A 22,876-nucleotide genomic window follows, 5' to 3' on the forward strand; every position below is an offset into this window, starting at 1 on the left:
CAGAACACAGAGGAAACCTATACACACGTTGTTTGTTCAGCACAATGCATACTAGGCGGGAGCTAGGTGGAACAGGTTGTACCATTAAATTTACAACACTTCAATAATAATAATAATAATAATAATAATAATAATAATAATAATAATAGCAATGGTATTAAAAGTTTATAGTTGCACTAAAATTCGGCAAAACTTACTTAATCGTAGGGGTTTCGAGGAAGGGGTACAGCTACTCTAATGTAAACGAAAGCTTTCTACTAATATTTCGTGTAGAGAATATTCTACTTTACGTTTCCAGGAAAATAACTGTAATAGAAAGACATGAATTTAATTGAACACTAAAGCTTGTAATAAACTAACATGTGGAGTTTGCAGATGTAATTATAAAAGTCTTGCTACAAAAGTATATACACAGACCATAAATCAGTGAGCTCTGAAGTACAAAGTAGCAAAATAATATATAAGGTTCAGTCTACATAGCAATTGTTGCTTAAAGAGTGGCATATACTATTTCTAGAATCGAGATAAGACGAGAAATGTTTACGATACTTTTCGTCTCGTCTCGATTCTCATCTCCAAAGCATGACGATAGAGTGAGTTAGCCTTGTCCCGTCTGGAATTAAAATGTTAAGTCTCATCCCGATTTTGTTCGGTTTGTTTTTAGAATCGAGATGAGAAATTCGTCTTTTCATGGGCAACGTTACACAAAACCATTTTTTTTTATTTCTGCTTGTAATGGTATGACCTGAGCGATAATAAATTTTTAATTTTTAAATATTTTTCCGGATAATATTTATCACTAGTATTATTCCCGAAAATTTGATAGTTGAAGTGTTGAAACAAATGAGTATTTATTTATTTATGTATTTATGACTTCTTTTGCGTGGCGAAGTTAAGGATCTGCAGCCTTCTTCGAGCACTTAACCACGTGCATACATTATATATATTTAAAAAAACACCAATATATAGAAAATATTAACAATTACAAACGAAAAGTATTGAACCACATAAGAAAACAATATACTACTTAATTTAAAAAAAAATGGTTAAGCACTTCAAAAAACAAAAATTGAAAAATAATATTCAATAGGGGAATTAAAAATAACATGGAGAAACCAAAAATTGCATATTGCATATAGCAGTACTAGAGGTATGAATAAGCTGTACAAATTAACATAGGTTACCTATTGGTTGTGTGTTCATAAGTGGGTTATTAATAATCTGGTAAAACGAAGATGCCTCATGTGCTATCAGTGTCCTTATCTTTAATTAAGAGAAGGGAATATACCGATTTTTTTTTTAATTTGTCGACTGTGGAAACGTTGTGTATTAATTGAAGTAAACTGTTCCAGAGACGTGTATTACTTACTGTGAACGATTTTGAGTATGAATCAGAATTGTGACTGCGGTTGGAGAGGAAGAAATTTTCTTGTGATCTTGTGTTTCTAGTATGAAAATCTCATAAATATAAAAATCTACGGGCTAGATACGATGGTTCTGACGTAGTAAGTATTTTGTACAATAGGGTAAGATTATGTAAATTTCTTCTTCCGACTAACGTCAGGCATGACAGTTTTTTATAAAAAGATGTGAGATGTTCCCTGTAAGTTATATTGAAAATAATTCTAATGCAGGCATTTTGCACTCTTTGCAAGCACTTTGATTGATTTTCTGTTAGATCAGAATAGACTGAGTCGCAATAGTCAAGATGTAGGAACACCAGTACCTTGACAAGTTTGATCTTCAAAGATATTAGTAAGAAAATTCATAGTCAATTTAACGTATGTAGGGCACCAAATGCTTTCTTACAAACTCCATTTATTTGATCTGACCAGGAGAAATTTTGATTTATTATGACTCCGAAATTTTTGGCAGCTGTAGAGAATAGAATAACAGTATTGGACAATATTATATTTGGGAGCTGATAGATATTAATAGAAGAAAGAATTCTTCGGGAGCCAATTAAGATGCACTGCGATTTTGTTGCATTTAATTTTAACCCATGAGCCGTAGACCAGTCGCATATTTTGTTTAACTCAGTATTTTTTTTCTCAATCGCATTATTAATATATTGTTGGGGAAAAGAAGCATATAACTGAAAATCATCAGCATTAGTATGGTATTTACAATAGGTGAGAATTTTTGGGAGATCATTAATGTAAAGGGCAAAGAGAAGGGGACCTAGTATGCTACCCTGCGGCACTCCACTGTTGATACAATGCCATGTCGATATGTGATCCTGATTGATCACTACTCTTTGTTTACGTTCGTGAAGGTAAGAATGAAACCATTTAACCACTGATTCAGAAAAATTAAACAATAATGATAATTTCTGAACTAATATGTCAAAATCAAAAGTTTGAAATGCCTTACTATAGTCTAGTAGAGTAAGGAGCGTCAGGTTTCTGTTATAAATAGCCAACCTCATATCCTCCGTATGTTTACTAGTACAGTGCATGTGGTATGATTACTTCGAAAACCAGATTGAAATGTATCCAATAAATTATTTGTTGTTAAGTATTCCTGAATTTGATCATTTACAATATATTCAAAAACTTTTGAAAGCTCGGGAAGGACACTGATAGGACGATAGTCTGCAATATTATCAGCGTTGTTCTTTTTTGGAAGCGGGGGGACCTTAGCGAGTTTCAATACTGTGGGAAAAGTACCTGTGGCAAGAGAGTAATTAAAAATGTCAGTGATAGGATTAAGTACATGCAGTAGGATTTTCCTGATCATGGTTATTGAAATATCATCTGTACCAGTGGCTTTAGATTTAATTCTTTGGATCGCTCTTAATACATTTGCAGGCTGTACGTGAGAAGACGAGAACAGAGAGTTAATTTCCGAAGCTACAATATTATTCATTGTTTGCCTTTTCATGGAGGCTGGTACCATACAGGTTTGACAGAAAAAAGTGTTCAATTCGTCTGGCGTATAGTTAACAGCATTCTTGGCTATGTTTCTCCCAACACCTAATACTTTAGCCATTTCCAAAGAACTGCTCCATTATTTTGGAATTCAAGTATTTAATAGGCAAAGCGCAGTTTTGCCTTCCTTACTTCTTGAGTGCAATGGTTTCTTAACATCCTATTATTTCGAATTTCGTATTAGGATATTGTGCTATCACTGGAAGGATCACTATTTTTAACATGTCTCCTGTATGCTCGATAAGCTTTATCTCTCCGCGCCATTAACGAACGTAATTCATCGGCTTAGCATGGTGATTGGTGTTGCGAAACACGTTTCTTAACTACAGGGGCGTGTCTATCAGAAATTTATTATTAAAGAATTATTAAAGAAGTATTCGAATATTTGAATGTAATAAAGCGTGTGTTAGCGCTGGTCAACCGCCATCAACATTCCTAAAGTAAAAAAAAAAAAAAAAAATGCTCGACGTGTATTCGTCGAAAAAGTTTCAGATTACTCGCCAATCGCCTAGACCACTGAACTACAATCACTACGCTGTAAATGATTCGTACTGTTCGATTTAATTCTCGTACTGTGCATTTGTTTTAAAGCAGCCACGGTTAAAGACTTATGACAGCCACGGTATAAACGATGGCTCAATTTGATATATTGAAACAAACTACAGCCTCTTATTTTGAGAATAGAAAGATATGGAAACTACTCAGTGGTTCTCCATTTCATATTTGTACAATATTCCATGTAATATAAAAATTGAGTGTAATTTTATCATGAAATAAAGAAAATGATTATTTTTTTGTTGCTACTTATTCATTATCTCCATTCACATTTCCTTATTTGTTGAATTTGTTACAGGCGCGATAACGTATTACCATTCCACGGAGACGACGATACGTGTATTACTTTAAAGGAAACCATTTCTCATTCAGATGAGGAATCTCATACTTTGATGCAGTTTGGCAAGGAGTTTCATCCATCACTTTCGTCAAGGCATATTCTAGCTCAGGAGAGTGAAAAACTCTTTAGTCAAAGTTCAACTTTGCCAAGCATTAACTTAGTGCACACAGGTCAAAAATCCCACATATGCGGAGTATGTGGAATGGAATTTACTGTATGTTCATGTTTCGCTACGCACATGTTAAATCGTACAGGAGCAAGGTTACACACATGCCAAGAGTGTGGTAAGTCATTCACTCGACGTTCAAGTTTTGCTAGACACATGTTAATCCACGCTGGAGAAAGATGCTACACATGCCACGAGTGTGGTAAGCAATTTAATGATCGTTCAGCTTTGGTTAAACACGTGTTATTCCACACAGGAGAAAAACCACTTACGTGCCAAGAGTGTGGTAAGGGATTTACTCGACGTTCATATTTGGCTAGACACATGTTAATGCACACAGGAGAAAAACCTCACGCCTGCCAAGATTGTGGTAAGGGATTTAAACGACGTTCTGATTTGGCTGTACACACGTTAATCCACACAGGAAAAAAACCTCACACGTGCCAAGAGTGTGGTAAGGGATTTATACGACGTTATGATTTGGCTACACACACGTTAATTCACACAGGAAAAAAACCTCACACATGCCGAGAGTGTGGTAAGGGATTTAGTGTACGTTCACGTTTGGCTAGACACATGTTAATCCACACAGGAGAAAGACCTCACGTGTGCCAAGAATGTGGTAAGGGATTTAAACATCGTGCTCATTTGGCTACACACATGTTAATCCACACAGGAGAAAAACCACACACGTGCCAAGAGTGTGGTAAAGGATTTACTGCACGTTCAGATTTGGCTAGACACACGTTAATCCACGCAGGAGAAAGAAGCTACATATGCCACGAGTGTGGTAAGGGATTTAATCATCGTTCAGCTTTGGTTAAACACGTGTTACTCCACACAGGAGAAAGACCACACACGTGCCAAGACTGTGGTAAGGGATTTAGTGCACGTTCAGATTTGGCTACACATATGTTAATGCACACAAGAGAAAAACCTCACACGTGCGAAGAGTGTGGTAGGGGATTTAGTTTACGTTCACGTTTGGCTAGGCACATGTTAATCCACGCAGGAGAAAGAAGCTACACATGCCACGAGTGTGGTAAGGGATTTAATCATCGTTCAACTTTAGTTACTCACCTGTTAAACCACTCAGGAGAAAAACCACACACGTGCCAAGAGTGTGGTAAGTCGTTTACTCGACGTTCATATTTGGTTACACACATGTTAATCCACACAGGAGAAATCCCTTACACATGCAAAGAGTGTGGTGAGTCATTTAATCGACATTCCAGTTTGGCTTCACACATGTCAATCCACACAGTTGTAAAGCATCACAGGTCCCATAACATGACATATTTCTACGCGCGTTATGAAAATCGTACAATCCCAAGTCGAGTGCTTGATTAGAATGTTCGACAAAGGAATGTCATTTGTGCGTTGTTATCCCATGTTTACTGTAGATCCATATGTAAGCCCAAGATATATTCACCAAAAAGAAAAATTTCGTCACCTTGTGACAACATTTGGAAATGATTCGTGGCATGTTTCAACTAAATTTGAGGACTGTTCGTATATGGTCTGCAGAAACACCGGACGAAGTTTGTTTTGGATAGACTTATTTGGGCTCAAATAATTTCACACTCACGTACAAGATCATTCTGTGCTCTGCTGCCCTATTTATTTTAATACTACAAACAATCCTCCCATGTGGTTTTGCGGTCTTTTATCTATGTAGAGAATTGGTTGAGAAAAGGCATTCCACTCTTCCTTACCAATACTTTCAGACACCTTTCAATTACCACTAAACAGCATATTCCAGAAACAAACTAATATTCATACCACAGTCCGTAAAATTGATTATAATGCATTGTATATTTAGATAGTATGGTTTAAACGTGTTTTTTTCACTGTACTTTTGACCAGCATTCTTCTCTACATCACTCTCGTGACATTCATTGTTCCTAACCCTACAGTGGTAACGTGAAAGAAAATTTCATGAATGGTAGCACTTTGCTTCCTGGACCCAGGACCATTTTTGCCTGATAAGATGTGAACTAGGATTTAAATTTCTATTATATTTACAATATTAAATACAAACACCAGATAGTCGATACGCTTTAAACGAAACTGTACATTCACTTTATTGAAGCAATAGCTTTCTTGTTATAATTAAGTTCGATACCTATGTGACTATTTTATTGCTTAAATACCAGCACTCAAAATAAAATATTTATTAACTAGAAAGATGTAAACAAGGATTTCTCCTAATAGGGGTGTATTATACATAAGGAAACTCATTATGTTCACTGTTGACTCATTATGTTCCATATCGAAAAGACGAGACTTCACGAGAAACTAATCAATTTCTTTATATTCATAAACTATTACCATTTGGCAACCACACTCTTCAAAACGTTCATCTTTTGCACAACCATGAATATTACACGTTCAGCACGCAGCTCGCAACATTCTTCACTTCGATTTTCATGCCACTTACAATGGTTCGTACGTGCAATTTCATTTATCTTCACTCGAAACAAATATTTAACTTCATAGTGATCATATATACCTAGGTATTTGACTATGACTTTTATTTCTATTTCTCAACATTCTCTTCTACTTACTTCATAAACTCATATCTGAACAATTATTATACGAGGAACAATTTCACACATTGCTTATCAGTAAAACGCATCTCACCTCCAAATTTAATTGCAAATTTACCGGCTATCAACTCATTCGACACGATAAGATGCTTCCGACTCGACGCGCCACCAGCGCCGTGACAATAGTATTTTATCCTTACACATGGTATAGTATTGACTCTCCATCTAATATTCCAGAACATCTAATCATAACTATTTATTACAGATCTTTATGTGTCACAATGACAGTCATCTATGTTCGACCAGGTCGTCCTATTCCCCTCCCATTCCAATATATTTCTAATAATTTCCGACATTACCTGATCTCTTCCAATATTAACATCCATAGCCGCTCAGACCGAGAAGAAACAGCTTTTAACAATTTTATCCCTGCCTCCACTACATGCTTCATTCTCCCATTACCAAAACCAATCCGTTCCTGATCTAACACTACTCCTGACCTTGTGATCATATGGTCTCTCGCCCACAGTATTTTCATCTACATTCTAGATCCTCTGGGTAGTTAACATGTGCCCATTACACTCACTCAAAAAGTTTCCACTACTTCTTCCTCCGTCTGAGCACCTCCTCAGCTAATACTTCGCTACTAAACTTACTAAACTCATACACTGTCAGCGACCTATCCTCCTTTTACTAAAAATGAATTACACCTTTGAATACCAAAACTGGTTCAATTTGGCCCAGATGATCTTTTATAAAGAAATGCCACAATATCAAAAAGAGGTAGTGGGCCAATATTTTTGGTATTCTTCCATTAGCAACCATTATTACTTTTGGAAATCATTTTAGTAGAATTCATATTAAAAAAAAACAAATTACCCCCAAAAATGGCAGAAAGTGTAGCTAGGTCATCTTCACCCAGTTTTGGATACCTCGCGGCCCGGCCCACAAAAATATCATTTTATTATTATTATTATTATTATTATTATTATTATTTTGCCAATTGAAATGAAACCTGGAATAATCACTTCTCCGTTTTACCGAGCTTTGATTCGGGTAAGAGTAATAGTAAATATTATTTTATGAAACTTCTCTTTTCCCCACTCTTTCCCACGTCCACGCGTCACTACATATTTCCTTTTTCAGCATTTGTTATATTTTGGTTCAGTTCCCTAAAATATCTGGTGTTATTTTTAGCAAGACACGTGATTCTTCACCCCTTAAAAGTACATAGGTTGGATAAAAGTATTGGCAACCCTGCTGGCACGCGCCAGTCTAGTGACGGAGAACCGCGAGGTGGCAGCACCGAAGAAAACAATCTCAGTTGAGGAACTTAGGTGAGTGGGAACGCTGTTGAGTTAGTCAGTCAACGAGAGCAGTGGCGTCAAATTGGTATCGCGAGTTGAAGCGCTCTAAACACAATGTTCACTAAACATGAACAGCATTCGTGGATCAAAATTGAACTGGCACGTGGTCGTAGTGCACGAGAATGTTTTCAGGGACTGCGGGAAGCCTGTGGTGATGCAGCGTTGCCATACCGCACCGTAGCTCGATGGGTTAAAGTGTTTCGTGAAGGCAGACAGAACGTGGAAGACCGCCAATGTTCTGGACGACCTCCAGTGGACAGCATGACAATTCAGCTCCTTGCATCCTTGCTGGACGTGGATAGACGGTGGACTCCGCGTGAGTTATCGGCCGAGGTTGGGTTGTGCCATAAAACTGTGCTTCACATTTTGAACGACATCCTGGGTTTTCGCAAATTTGCAGCACGTTGGGTTCGACATGTCATTACCGAGGTGCAGAAATGGTACCGATATGCACTGGCACAAGAATTGCTCGACCGCCACCAGAGGAGGGTGACAATTGCTTGGGCAGGATCATTACCATTGATGAAACCTGGGTTCGATCCTACGAACCATGTTTGAAGCGCCAATCCAACGAATGGAAGCATCCCGGTTCCGCTCGGCCAAAGACTGTGCGCACTAGTCAGGGAGTAGTGAAGGTGATTTTGATAGTGGCGTATGATGTCCAAGGGGTTATCCTGCACCATGCTGTACCAGCAGGGCAGACTGTGAATGCGCCATATAATGTACGTACTTGAAAAACCATCTGCGTCCCACACTTCGGAAAAAGCGATCTGGTCTTTTGGCACGGACCCCAATCATTTAGCACGACAATGCACGCTGTCACACAGCTACCACCTTGACGGACCTTTTACGTGCCTGGAACTGGGAGATTCTGGAACTTCCACCATATTCGCCGGATATGAGTCCGTGCGATTTTATGAACTGTTTTCCAAGATGAAGCAACCACTTCGCGGACAACGATACAACACAAGACAGGCCATCCTCAGTGCCGTAGGGCGGTCGCTGCGAGACATAGCCAGAGTACAACGTGCTGACGGAGTACGGCGCCTTCCATATGTGTGGCAGAAGGTTGTGGACATGGGGGTGATTACATTGAAGGAATGTAGAACGTATTTTCCCTTCTAATACAGTCATTTGTATATTATAACAATTGTGCCATTACTTTTTATCCATCCCTTGTATGTAATCTGTCACAAGCTTGTTTGCAAAGCGCATTGCACCAGCAAACCGCTCTGCAAGGACTGTCAGGTGTAATCAAAATACAATGTGTGACAGAATTTATTCCTAACAAAGCGTATTTTTATGTATAAATTTCTAATGTTACAGTACTATATTTCAGGTATTGTTTGAAAGAATCAAAAGCCGCCACTGACAGTGTATACAGCGTATGAAATTTACTGTAAGAAGCACGAATGGGTCAAAATAACCCACGCTTAGTACTTTACCTAACATTTTAGGTTTGGTTCTCTAAGGGTTAATCCACTCTAATCTCTACCACCAATCATTCAACTCGCAATTGAGTTTTTATCCCTCAAACCGCATATATATCACCTCATCATCCTAAAATTCCTCCGCGCTACTTTCGTCTAGTTAAACATTCACGTCAAATCTATACAGAATATGTTTGCACTGGCAACCACGAAGCTGTTCAGCAACATAGAACCCTCCACCGAACAGTGTATAAATTACGACAGTGGATTAAATTCTGAAACACAATTTCTGCCTTATCACACCCTTCGCAATATTAGATGCGTTTCAACCCATTAGCTGGTAAATTTACCCAAACCTCTTATCCTCTCTTACATCACGATCAGGAATTGTACAGAGACCAAGGAAAAGCTAAAACCTTTGCTTCCAAATTATATTATATTATTTTTACACCTCTATCATTCACTTAGCATTTTAGGCCTAATTATCATCCTGTAGGCATTTCAACTTCAATTCACCACATATCCATTTTCAACCCAACACATATACTCACAAAGCACTCACTACCTTCATTTCTACCACTGAAATTACAAATTTCATCTATCATAAATGTTATAATGACCCGAAAATCAATAACATCTATCGACATGTAAGACAAAGTCCACGAATACTGCTAAATCTTACAAATCATCCAAATTTTTCTTGTTTTTTTAAAATCAACAATACCGTCCGATACAGTTCAACAGAATCTTCAACCAAATTCTAGGGAAAAATATCGTCAAATGACTTCATGCTCATGTTTCTCATTACTACCTTTACCACACCATCAAGCACGCTCCCGCCCACAAATTACCATCAACGATCAGCTTCTGTGTCTCCTCAGCTGCATCCATAAGCAGTATAATACCACCAAGTCATCCTGCCTGGTACTCTTTAATTTTGAAAAGGCATTTGATGACGTGTAGCGTTAGGGTTTGCCTTCAAACCTGCTACACTTTCGCCTTATCGCATATATCCCTTTTATTTAGAATTTCTTGTCTGGCCACAGTACTTACGAATACCTTAATCAACAGTCATATCAAATGATATTTGTGCACTCAGCCGTATTTAAGGCTCTTTACTATCACCCTTTTATATCTGTTTTATGTTGTTGACATGTCTCTTTCCCCACAAAATATTCAGTTATTTCCATACGCTGATGATACAGCTTTTTTTGCAATTTGCAGTATTATACACTAAGTAAACAACGCCTTACAACCAATAATACAGACGTTTGGTCTGTGGTGCAATAAATAGCTACTGAAATCCAATGCTGCTAAAACCCAAACTACAGCATTTCTGGCCCATAAGAAACGCTCCAGATTTCACAGTAATTCACTTTCATCACTGTTAACAACTGTTTTAGAATCTCCAAAACTGTTAATACTTAAGACTCACCATAGATAGACAACTCAGATGGAAGACTTATGTCCAGGACATCAATAGAAAGGCATACATTTGAATCAATATATTAAAACGACTTACTGATACAATCTGGAGTAGTTCTACTAACCTACTCTTAAACACTTATGTAGTCTTCCTTCGACCTGTGATTAGTTACGGCCATACCGTTAGGTCTCGGCAGCTACGCCCTTTTTTTATCAAAAACTTAAGGTTCTCGAACATCGCACACTCAGAATTCTATACCACATCAATCTCCTGAGCTCTATGCTCGCGTGACTTTTCCATACATATGGTTCCATGTAGAAAAGCTTTGCCTCAAATACTTCCGGAACGCTCCATCCTCATCGTCCACTCCTCTCTGATTCCATCAACGCTCATATTTATTTTTATATCGTTCACAGCATCAGTCATTCTACCTCTTCCTCCTCTTTACAATGTATCATTATTCCTTACCACCGAATCATCAAGATCTTCCCCTCAACAGAAAGTTTCTTCTCTATCACCCTCCGCACAATATCATACAATCATATTCTACACAATAATTCCTTTGTCACTAACAGAGCTACCCATCCCTTTGAATAATGCTTGAAGAAGTCCCCGAGGTATAAGAATATCCGTCATTTTACAATATATTATAGTTTGTCTCGTCCACACGCACCTCGTCTCATAGATTTCATTCAACAACGCAATATGATGAAATGTAAATCCAAATATTTTCATCATGATGTCCATAATTCATTGTACAATTTCCTTTCTCCACCATCATTATAATTACGATTGTAAAGATCGTAATGTCCTATTTACTCACGTTGTTTATGACAAAATTACAAAACATTTAAAATCCCTTAGACCATCTTTAACTCCTTTCTCGAAATACCCTTCACTTCTCTTTCCCCCATGGAGGGCATAACCCATGAGTGGGTGGTTATCTAAAACAAACGTGCGCCATACCTTTACGTTATAATTTCAATTATTATGTTATTTCTAAAGGGTGTCTTATAGGTAATTTATGTCTTGAAGCAAAGTAAAGTTCTTTGTTTATAACTTTATCACAAGACTGAAGTCGCTGTAAGACCGTAAGTAAAATTATGCCCAAATATGTACCCCGTTGGCACTTTCAGATAATGATTTTTTTTTTTAATTCCGTATCAGGGAGCCAACACAAATATAGGGAATAAGTGTGAGGTTTAGGACAGTTGGAGATGTGGGACAGTGATATACCTCTCTGGTGATTTGTGTTAAGCCATAGCGGTTGCTAGCAGATGTGGCGGCTACGTTTAAAGAGCATTGCTACCAGGTTCTGAACGTGCACAAGGTTTTAGAAGCAAAGACAGATTTTCCTTCACCGCTGACAACTATTATATCAGATGTATATTATAAACATATTTCACAATATGACGAGGTAGTAGAGGATTTGATATAAAAGTAGAGAGTTAGGTATTGAAAGTATATTTAGAACATTTTTGTATGATTCTAATACCAGAGTGCGGAGCTTTATAGTGACAGTAGTTAAAATGGGTATACAGGGAGGATTATAACATAATTAGTTGAGGAGGATTGGGACACTGTCCCACTCCTATCTGCTCACAAGTGTGAAAACGTTGGGTACATTTATTATAATTCCTGTGTTTCCGCTTGGCTAACGCTATATTTATTTAGTACTTTTTCTCATCAGTGTTTCAGAAAAATGCCAAGGAAGTGAAAGAAGATAAACATAGACTAAATGGAAACAGCAAACAGTGATATTCTGCAAGCCGTAAAGATAGTAGTAGAGAAAAAGAAGAGTGTTTGAGAGGTAGCAAGAGAACACAACATATTGAAAAATACAAGCAAGACTCAAATGGAGATGCTGTAATATTTCAAGGAAATCTCTTTGTGAGAAACTCTCGTTAGCGCAAGTAAGACGAACTATGGGCTTAGAACGAGGCACGGACGAACTTTGACTTACGCATATGAAAATGCCTTGAACAAGAATATGCCAGAATTTTAAACTGTGCAGAAAAGTGCGGGATATGGCTGGCTTAATGGTTTTATGGAGCATCCCCCTCAGTTATCTCTGCGATCCCTGGAATCAAAAGTTTATCAAAAAGTATCAGGTTCAATAAGCAGAACGTGGACGACTTTTTTGAACAATTTGAAATCAGCATATGAGAAATGAAACTTTACTCTGAAGTGTACTTTTAACTGTGATCAAACTGGATTTAGTACCATACACAGAACGCTACCTGTGATAGCTTCACGAGGACAGAATCAATTCGGACAGGTAACTTGAGCGGAACGTGCTGAACAAGTGAAAGTCCTATGTACCTTCAATGCAGTTAGGAATAGCATTCCTCCAGTTTTTCTATATTCGAGCGTAGGGTACAAGAATTTCTTTCTGACGAAAATACCACCTCATAGCTTTGTATTAACAAGGATCACTGCATGGAATAATGCTGAGGTATTTGATGTTTGTTTAGAACACATTAACCGAATTTCAAAATATTCGAAAGAAAATCCAATCATATTGCTCCTCGAACACCACGAAAACCTCGTAAACATCATTGTGGTAAAGAATGCTTACCAAAATGGCGTGTTATGAACATTTGAACCCGCATTGCAATCAAACTGCAACTGGTGGATGTTTCGCTTTATGGACCTCTGAAGACCCATTACAATCGTGTGTGCAATGACTGGCTGATTAATAACCAAAGAGAAACTATTTCTCCTCATTCTATGGATGATTATATAGGACGGGTATACCACAATATGACACAATAGAATATCATATCTCGATTTAAAAAGACTGTAATATACCCTTTCAACAGTGCTTCTTTTACAGAAGACTAATTTCTGATATCTTTAGTAAATGACCGTCCAAATCCCTCGTTGAACAGAAACGCACCGTTTCACCAGCAAAATCTATAGGCAACCTTACCACGCAGAATGTTGCTGTCATATCTGAGGGTATGGACCATGGTTCATCAGAGCTTCTGCCTCAAAGCTATATTAGCTATCCAAGAAACTACTTATGTTATATTTTGCAGCAATATCTTCCACTGCGTTAGTATTCACTCAGAATATCCGTCCTTATCCGAAGGCTGCCTACCCCTCTTAATAAAACCAACCGTGAGAAAAAGAGGAGTGGTCGAACAATAATACTAACAGCAACTCCAGGAAAGATGAAACCAAAGAAGAAGGCTTTGTACAGCAAAAGCGAAAGAGATGTCGGTATTAGAATTCATTTACAACAAGTAAGAGGAAGGTTGATACAAACTCAGAGTCCTCAATCGAAGACAGTATTTTCTCTCAAGAACAGTGTGTTGATATATCCTTTAGTAGTTCTGTTAGTGATGTAGGTCTATCAATGAACGAAATAGAATGGGAAAATGCTAATGTCAATGTTGAAAACAGTAATATTATACTTCTTAAATTTTACATCAATAATGCGTACAGTTTCTGCCAGGTTTTCCAGACCAATTACTAATGGTTGAGATCACTCAATGGTAATGGTTACTTCTTCTTTTCAAATTAAATAATATGTTTCAGAGTAACTTCCGAATTTCTTTTCATGAAGTGAGTAGTGTGTTTTCTTAGAATGTAAATAATTATAAAATGGAAGTTATTATGTATATTGTTGAAATTATTAATATGTCAGGCGATGTAATTGTAAACTTAATAAAAAAGATAAGAAATAGTTCAACTCTGCGCTGCACAGCATTATTAGTTTGATAGATATTATTATTATTATTATTATAGTTCGATGTGTCGAATTCTGCTCTGAGTTTATGGGAGTAGGTGATGGTGATGATGGACGACATAGTAGACTAAAGAACGTGAGATAAATCGGGTTCGGGACAAACCTCAGAAGTCACACGGATAGGATGTTTATCTACCTAAATGCCCACTTAACGAGAGCTAGGATCAAAACAGGAATCCTACATATCAGAACTGATCGGTCTACTACTGAGCCACTTCGAGAACCGGAAACATTCATGTTGGAAATGAACGTAATTCTTTCTACTCCATATCTTATCCTGAATTGCATCCAAAGCACCGAGAATTATCAAAAACCCTAAAGAAAATACACATATTTCATATTATGTGAAATCAAATGTACATTCTAATTCTTCATATTCTTCTCCACACCCACATTTCAAAAGCCTGCAATCTTTTATCGTCCCTTCTGCTTAAGTCCATGTTTCTGCCCCATTGAGAGAAAATGTATAAAGCAATCTAAACATCTGAAAAGAAAACAGGTTCGTAATTATAGTATCGGTCTCTAAACGTATGAACAAGTACTATGACTATGGGCTATCTAAAAGCAAATGTGATTAAGAGGTTTGGATAGTTTATCTATTCATGTTACAATGTTCAATATTAATGTTTACAGCGTTGAATATTAATGAAAAACGCAAGTGCACACAACATATTACAGTAATGCTTAAACACAGTTAGTGATGCCCACGAGACAAGATTTGAGAATGTCTAGTTTCAAAAAAGTTTCGAAAGTTCTGTCTCGTCTCGAAAACCGTATATATTTTCTCTTGAAATAGATCTATCTCGTCTCGAATCTTGTAACGAAAATTCTGTATCATCTCGTGCGTATCACTAAGTATAGTGTGTGAAATAACAAAAAATCAAAATCACGAACCTTGATCCTTCAATAAATCCCAAGTTTTAATTAACCTTTAGTCTAATTTTTGAATAGATTTTACAAATGTTAAAATAACTTATTCGTATGTTCAGTTTGGACCCTCAAAAGCTTTGGATCCCTTTGGAAATAAGTTCCTGCAGACGTGACTGAATATTAGATATTCATGATGTTTGTATATACATAGTTGGACTTCCGTTTTTGTTCAGTTTCATCCCTTAGTAATTATAATACTTCAATATGAACGACTCGATTATGTTATATACAGAAACAGTATCAATCAATATTGTATACGCTTAGTTAACTATCTACTCTCTGTATTTCGCGATTCATCGCCATATTTAATCTCGCTCTATTAATAGAAAAACTCCAATTTAATCTTTTCAGGTGGCTAAAGCGCGTAGCTCCATGGTAGATTCATAATAATTAGAGACTTGCTTTTCGAACTGACTGAAAATCTTACCTGGTGAGGGATAACGCGCTCTTTAGTGTCCGAATTCTCGTTTATATTCGCGAGATCAGACTAGTTAAAATTGTTTGCGGTGTTACCTCTTACGAGAAAATCTATCCAAGTAAAACTCTGACTTCGAGTCGAGACTATGGCCGTTAGATACCTTGTCCCAAAAGAAAATAACACGAAAAGGAATATTCTCGATCGCAACCATTGCGGAGATAAAACGTGAAAAGTTAGATATTGAGCTCCATACTATATATTACAAATTCGGATTCCGGGTCAAATTTTTCGGGAACGGTCCCGTAAGAAAACGTAGCCAATACATATCAAATTAGTGTTGGGAGCCCAGCACCTTTTGAATGAAAAATTTGTGTCACCGGGGCACTCGCAGGGTCCCATGCGAAGTCCAACTCAAAATTTGCTAATCGAACCTGGGGTCAAGTAGCATACTGTATGAGAGCTATTGTTAAATAAAATAAATCTCAACTCTCTACGATAACGCTGTGCAAATGGGCAAGTGGTCAAAATGTCAATACAACCTACATCAGAAAATCTATGGCCAAGCTTCTAAACCCGTTAAGTTGCGACTATAACAAAACAGAAAAATACGTTTAAAAGTGCAAGATATTGAAGTCAAACAAATTGCTGCAGTCTCTCACAGAGTTGCACAACGGACCTTATCCAGGTATAAGTGTGACTTCGAATGACCAATGGACCACAGAATGTCCATGGTCATTGGATTTCGTGTCCTAGAAAAGAATGGTTACATTGTTAACCGCAACCGTCGTGGAGGGTGAGAAGGTCAAAGCCAACGGTATATGCGTCGCACATCGGGACCCCAAATTCACAGATTCCACCGTGGAATTTCTATTGGAAGGTTGGAGAAAACTGGAATAATGGTGCAGAAATAAAATATATCGGAGGATGCTTTTGAGAGAGTTACTCTGCAGAAATTTCCTTTACTTCAATACCTTGCACTTTTAAATTTGTTTTTCTGTTTTGTTATTGTCGCAACTTAACGGATTTAGAAGCTTGGCTATAGATTTTCTGATGTAGGTTGCATTGACATTTTGACCACTTGCCCGTTTGCACAGGGTTATCGTAGAGAGTTGAGATTAGCTCTCTCTTATTTTATTTACATGTTAGGAGAATACATTGGGTGAGAGAGTTTAACTCATGAATAGTCTGCACCTTCGTTGAGTCTTGAAGTGCGTAGGTCTATATAGGTTTGCATTGAAATGAGTATTAATACACAATATCTGTTGAATATTTCGGAGGCTTGCGGACAGGTTTGCAGTGCATTTCACGGAGTTCGATATTGTAAGGATCCTAGCGAACTCCTGAGCCTTCCACACTGTACACCATAAGTTAAATTCGTGCTTAATTAAAAACTATTTGTTTAAATTTAACACTGTTAACCGTTATCACCTGTGCACTACGGGCAACAATCCGCTAGTACTTCTTCAGTTTTGTCCTTTGTTTTAGCGCCATAAATGTTTTTGTTCATAAATTTCTTTGTCTATGATTTTGCATATACGTAGCATGGGCATTATTATATTTTGACTTCTACTTCATATGCATCTAATTACAAACACACGTATAGAATGAACACAGTAAACTTGGAATATATAGTTTGTGTACAGAAAATCATACACGAGTCGCTGCACGGATGAGCAGTGTGCATATTTTTGGCAGTCAACTTCCTAAGAAATTTATAATAATTATAATAATAATAATAATAAACAGAAAACGAAACAGTTATTTACATAATTTATTTATTTAAGTATGTAAGTGCAATGTACTTAAGTTTTCTCTCTCTCTCTTTGAAGGCAAACACCCTTAGGGTTCCAAGACGTAGAAAAGGACTTGTGGCACTCACGACTATAGGGTGGTGTGTGTTTGGCACATCGGCTAATCTTTTTGTTAGTCCCATTTTTTGGACCGCATGAGTTATTCACGGTAGAATATACAAGAAAAGATACTTTTCTTTCACTTTTAAAGTAAATAAATACACTCATTCCCTCAATGTGATACTTGTTTGTTTAACTGTATACAGATAACTGATCCGTGGAAGAATCGTTGATAATAATAAATAAAATAAACTCGAAAAATATTCTTGTAAATAATAAGTAAAAGTTTGCGTTACACTGTTCATTTTGCTGGGCACGCCAATGTGCCGTGTTATCCGGTTGTGGCACACTGGAATATGGGGTATGGCTTTCTATTTTTTCCCAGCTATTTTAACTGCTTCAATTGAAATGAATCTATAATAATAAGAGAGTGAATTTAGTCTTCTTATCCTTCGATTTTAAAGTAAGGTCCACTAGAATTGTATATATAAAAATAATAATACTCAGAATTCTATACAGTAGTTTGTTTTATTTGAAATGACATACTCCCTGCAACTGTTTGGGTTCGAATTATTTGAAATCAAATCTTTAAATTTTACGACCTACGGTTATACCGGCTAGGCTAAAGGACACGGTGTCGATGAGAAATGAATGAAATGGTGGAATGAAGAAAGTGGAAGAAAACGGGAGAACCCCGAGAAAACCCTTGTTCATGGTGCTTCTCCGCCACAAAATTCACTTGGTGCGAGCTGGGGTCGAACCAAGGATCCCATGCACCAGAGATGAACGCTTTATCATTGAGCCACCGCGGCCCCTCTGAAATTATTTATAGGAGAGATGACTAGTTTATGAAAACTTGATATCGAACACATTTGTTTAAAAATACCAGCTTTTTGTAAAATATTGCTTTATATTCAAGAAAACCTAAGTCAATAATAATAATAATAACAATAATAATAATAATAATAATAATAAATTGAAAACTCTCTGGACCTAGTGCATTGGCACAATTCCAACAATTAAAAAGAATTTGTTTCCTTCTCGTGTAAGTGTACAAGGACTTGATCCCTGTTGCTTTCAATATACGAAGAAATTGTCCAACTGTCAAATGAGATGCTACATAAAATGCCCTATGCAACATAATGTAGTATAGAGCCATCATTTCAGGTTGTCTAAAGAACACTTTCGTTTTAGCAAGAAAAGATGAAAATAGGAAATACTCAGTTTTAACCTAGTAGAAAGTTTGCAGATTTAAGGGAAAATGCACAGAGTTGTTGGATATTAAATGTAGTTCGGATTGATGGAGTAAGACACCGTAAGTAGTTTATTGTTTGACATATACTGGGAGTGACCAAGCCATCACTTATGAAAATATCGAAAGAGATACGTTAATGGTGTTAGTTTCAAACTATTGTAGAAATGAAAAATTTAAGGAAATCTCTAAAACTCTGAAATCACAGATCCACATTGACTGACTGCTAAGTAAAACTGCTAAATCTGACTAAAGCCAAAGAAAAAGTCTTAATGACCTTTGTTACAGTTTCAGACATATCATTCTCATATCAAAAGTACGATAGAAGTAAACTATGAATAAAGGTGAATTTTGGGAAAACTTTTTATAAGGCTTTAGATTTTGTTTATTGGTTTGTTTGTTTATTAGCTTCCCCATGCCGTAAACGTCGCTAATACCTAGTGGCTCACTTGACGGTAAACGGCGATCGTCGATATAGCGACGCGTCGAAGGATTGCCGCTAGTGTGCCAAGAGTGGCAGGGATTCGTCGAGTCGAAGGAAATATCGGGGGTATTGAAGTACCACCATAGCGAGAACTTCATTTTGATCCGCGCTCCTTTGATTTGTCACGGAGAATGGCAAAGGGACAAACACGAACTATCGCCAGTCACGTGCATGCGGTTATTATTATATAATATTTTCCCTGACGAATTGTTATTATAAGGACAACACTTGAGCTCCGGCTGTCAAGAGTAACTCGTGCTTTTGCATCATGAAGTGAAAAATCTTGAGATGGGTGCGTATAATTGTATGAATTTGGTTGGCAACTGTCACCGATCACTAGCAAGTGAATATGGGAGAACTATGAAAAAAGTAAATAGACGCTTGTCATTTTGTTATAAAATTACGTGATGAGTGCATTTCATCTGATTCCAAACAGTTATTGTCAAATACACACGGTTAAAGGAGCACTCTGATTAGAAATATTAAAACGACTTCAACGAATTATCACTCTACAAGCTGTCTTCGTAATCGCCTCCATGGCGAATTCGGAAAAAACACGCAACTAGTAACCCTAAGGCTGGTGTTTCATGCCGAGCTCAGGGCACTTCTTTTACTTTTCTAAAAGTGTTTTTAGACTCACCTTGATGCAAAGAAATTACGCATATAGGCGATTTAACGTATTTTAGGGGAATAATTTTGTGGTTCGTTGGCGTTCCGTCGCTTCTCTGCCGGTAGTGGTATAATTTTCAAAACGGAAGTGGGACCAAATTTTGGCTGCGGGACCGCCAATTATTGCGGACGTGTCGCTAGTTGCTTATCGGTGGTCCACCGACGCTTACGGCATGGGGTTGTCCCCTCACAAGTGAGATAGATTGCAATCGACCAAAACTGTTTTGGAAAAATGGGAAACATCTTCCGACTTCGACTTCCGAATGATTCGTTTAGGATCAACTCGAATCAAGGCTGTGCCACGGGAAGGTAGAACAAGGGAGGCAATCGCTCCAAGCACTACGCTCTTGAGCCTCCGTCTCATTGAAGACTTAGACTCTTCAGGGAAAGTAACAAGTTTATTACTTTATTACTAATACTCAAGATTTTGATTTTGAGTATTAGATTCATAAAAACAGCAAATTGTCAGGAAATAATGATCCACGAAAAACAAATTACATAAACATTGTAGTCATTGCTTTTTAATGTAGAAATACTTATGCAACGATGGTATGATGTACGCTTTCTCTAGCAAATTGTTTCATTACAGGAAATTAAAATCAGAATTCAATTAATGTCCGATTGAAAAGAATTGGCAGAATTCGTTGTAAGTAAATTTGTAAGATGTTTGTGAACACAAGACACTCTTCTCGGGTATGTTAGAATTGCCAGGAATTGTGAGTCGAAGCATTACAAGCATTGCCAGTCGTCGACCACAATGAGCAAACCATTGCGTTTCCTAGACAAGAGCACACGCCTCTGACGTCATGCAGAAGCGGCAGATTCCAGGTCACAGGAAGTTCAACAAAAACGAGAGGACCAGAGGTCACTGGAGCAGTTGGACAGTCGAGATCAGATCAGTCAGGAGTGATCAGTCGAGATCAGTCGGAGACGGAGATTTGGAGAAACGGAACAACGATTAACGTCGGAGATTGACGTTAAAACTTCTAACTAGTAGAATGTCTAGAAACAGCTTTATTTAAGCTAAGCGAGTTAACGTTTCGCTAAGACGAACTCTGAAAGTTTATCATACGTTACGGAGGAGATATTATTATGCTGACCGTTCGCAAAACTTCGACGTAATCAAATCATATCGCAGCCCGTTCTTAGTTCGAACCTCCGTTCCATCCTTTGGAGTGACCGCCAGGGAGATACCATCCAGCCTGTGGTTTGACGATCGGAAGGAGCTTTTGGTGGACCAGCATTTGCAGGAGCAGCAGAACAGAACACCAAGAGGTATGTGCTACTTTGTAAACATTAGTCGAAGGCTCAATGTTTGGTATGCAGTGTTAGAACTGACAATTTCTAATTACCCGAATTCATACACGACACCTTACACGTACTTACACAAAGTAATGAAAATACAACAGTAATTCAATTATCGAAATCTGGAGTTGTTATTTAATTACAGAAATCCCCATAATAACATGAACCGAAATATTATCTCTCGCTTAGTTGTACATCATATTCCCACTCATTTCAGATAGTGAGTGGAAGGTAACTTCTCTGTGTTCACTCAAAACATCCCCAAGATTAGAAACGAACCAGGGAGGTTCACAAATTGTAATGTATTCTTGGAGTCAAAGTATTTTGCATAAAACATCGTTTTGTAAGATATGTATACGATTGTATACTATTAATTTCGAAAATTGTACTCATAATATAATTTCCCATCATGGATTTGAAAAACCAAAGTTCGAAGAAAGAAAGATCTCCGATCCACATATCTCTTCATGTTTGATATGGAAGTCTCATCTTCATTATTGACTCTCATCTTCATTATTGACTCCACCCCCTGACTACCAAAAATTATGAAGCCGCCACTGACTTTAACACAGAGGGATAACCCAAAGTGAGATTGAATATGCTTTTATGACATTTAAAATCATAAAAACTTACATCTAAAATATTACAATGGAATCCCACACAAAATATATTTATTGCATCTTAATCTCCAGTTTATAAGCTTTCATTTGACACTTGAATCATGAAAATCCGTTAGTAATTAGCTTTAAAAACTCAATAAGAAGGAATACATACAACTTCGGAACAGGTGATATATCACTGATTCATTTGAACGATTCCAGTACCAGCGCAGGACTGTCTAATCCGATTCTCTTTCCTTGTTCTCATATCAACATACATATATATGCATTAGCCTCTTCCTTCAACAGAGCTTCTAGCTAGCAGTGGACAGAGGGAGCTGTACAATGACGTAGTCTCCTTTGGGGAGAAAACGTAATACATGACGTCATTGAATCCGTGACGTAGTCTCCTTCGGGGAGAAAACGTAATACAATCCATTAGAGAGAGCATGAGTATAGAAGCGGTAAATTCAAAATATATAACAATAAGATTATCTATATCTTGGTTCCTATTGAATATTTTGGCAATCTGATTGCATTTTTGGATAGCCCATATATGTATTGCGGGTTGCATACTTATAGGGGCAATTGTTGCTGATTGCATAACTTCCGAAATTTCAGGGGCAAAACCGAAAAAATGCTTATACCATCCTTATTTGTTAACCGATTTTCAAAATTCAAACGGCAAATGAATACCAATAGCATAACCAATTTTCTAAAAGGCATAAATGGTTGCATAACCCACAGGATATGTTTCCGTTTTTCAATATCTCTACAAAATTTCAACAAATCGAAAAAACAAAAATACTACCATAATGACAATGAAATTCTAAGACTTTTTTTAAGAATAAC

General features: G+C 37.3%; 2 protein-coding genes across 2 annotated transcripts in view; both read left to right on the forward strand.

Annotated features, from left to right (window-relative positions):
• LOC145690945 (uncharacterized) overlaps positions 1–7,872 on the forward strand; it is a 51,980-nt gene extending 44,108 nt beyond the window's left edge. The window contains exon 2 of the mRNA XM_081766405.1: positions 3,784–7,872. Within this exon, the coding sequence (XP_081622531.1) occupies positions 3,784–5,341 (1,558 nt within the window). The 3' untranslated portion in view covers positions 5,342–7,872. The remainder of the gene's footprint in view (positions 1–3,783) is intronic.
• Positions 7,873–7,961: 89 nt separating this feature from the next.
• LOC145689739 (protein GVQW3-like) lies at positions 7,962–8,465 on the forward strand. The gene has a single exon (XM_081763941.1). It carries the CDS (start codon positions 7,962–7,964, stop codon positions 8,463–8,465), a length of 504 nt encoding a protein of 167 aa, XP_081620067.1.
• Positions 8,466–22,876: the final 14,411 nt, after the last annotated feature.

Source organism: Thermobia domestica, chromosome 7, assembly GCF_964235325.1.
Source record: "Thermobia domestica chromosome 7, izTheDome1.hap1.1, whole genome shotgun sequence".
In the NCBI taxonomy this organism is placed as follows: domain Eukaryota; kingdom Metazoa; phylum Arthropoda; class Insecta; order Zygentoma; family Lepismatidae; genus Thermobia; species Thermobia domestica.

Coding starts and splice junctions, on each gene's coding strand:
- LOC145689739 (XM_081763941.1), top strand. CDS start 7,962: ATGTTCACTAAACATGAACAGCATTCGTGGATCAAAATTGAACTGGCA.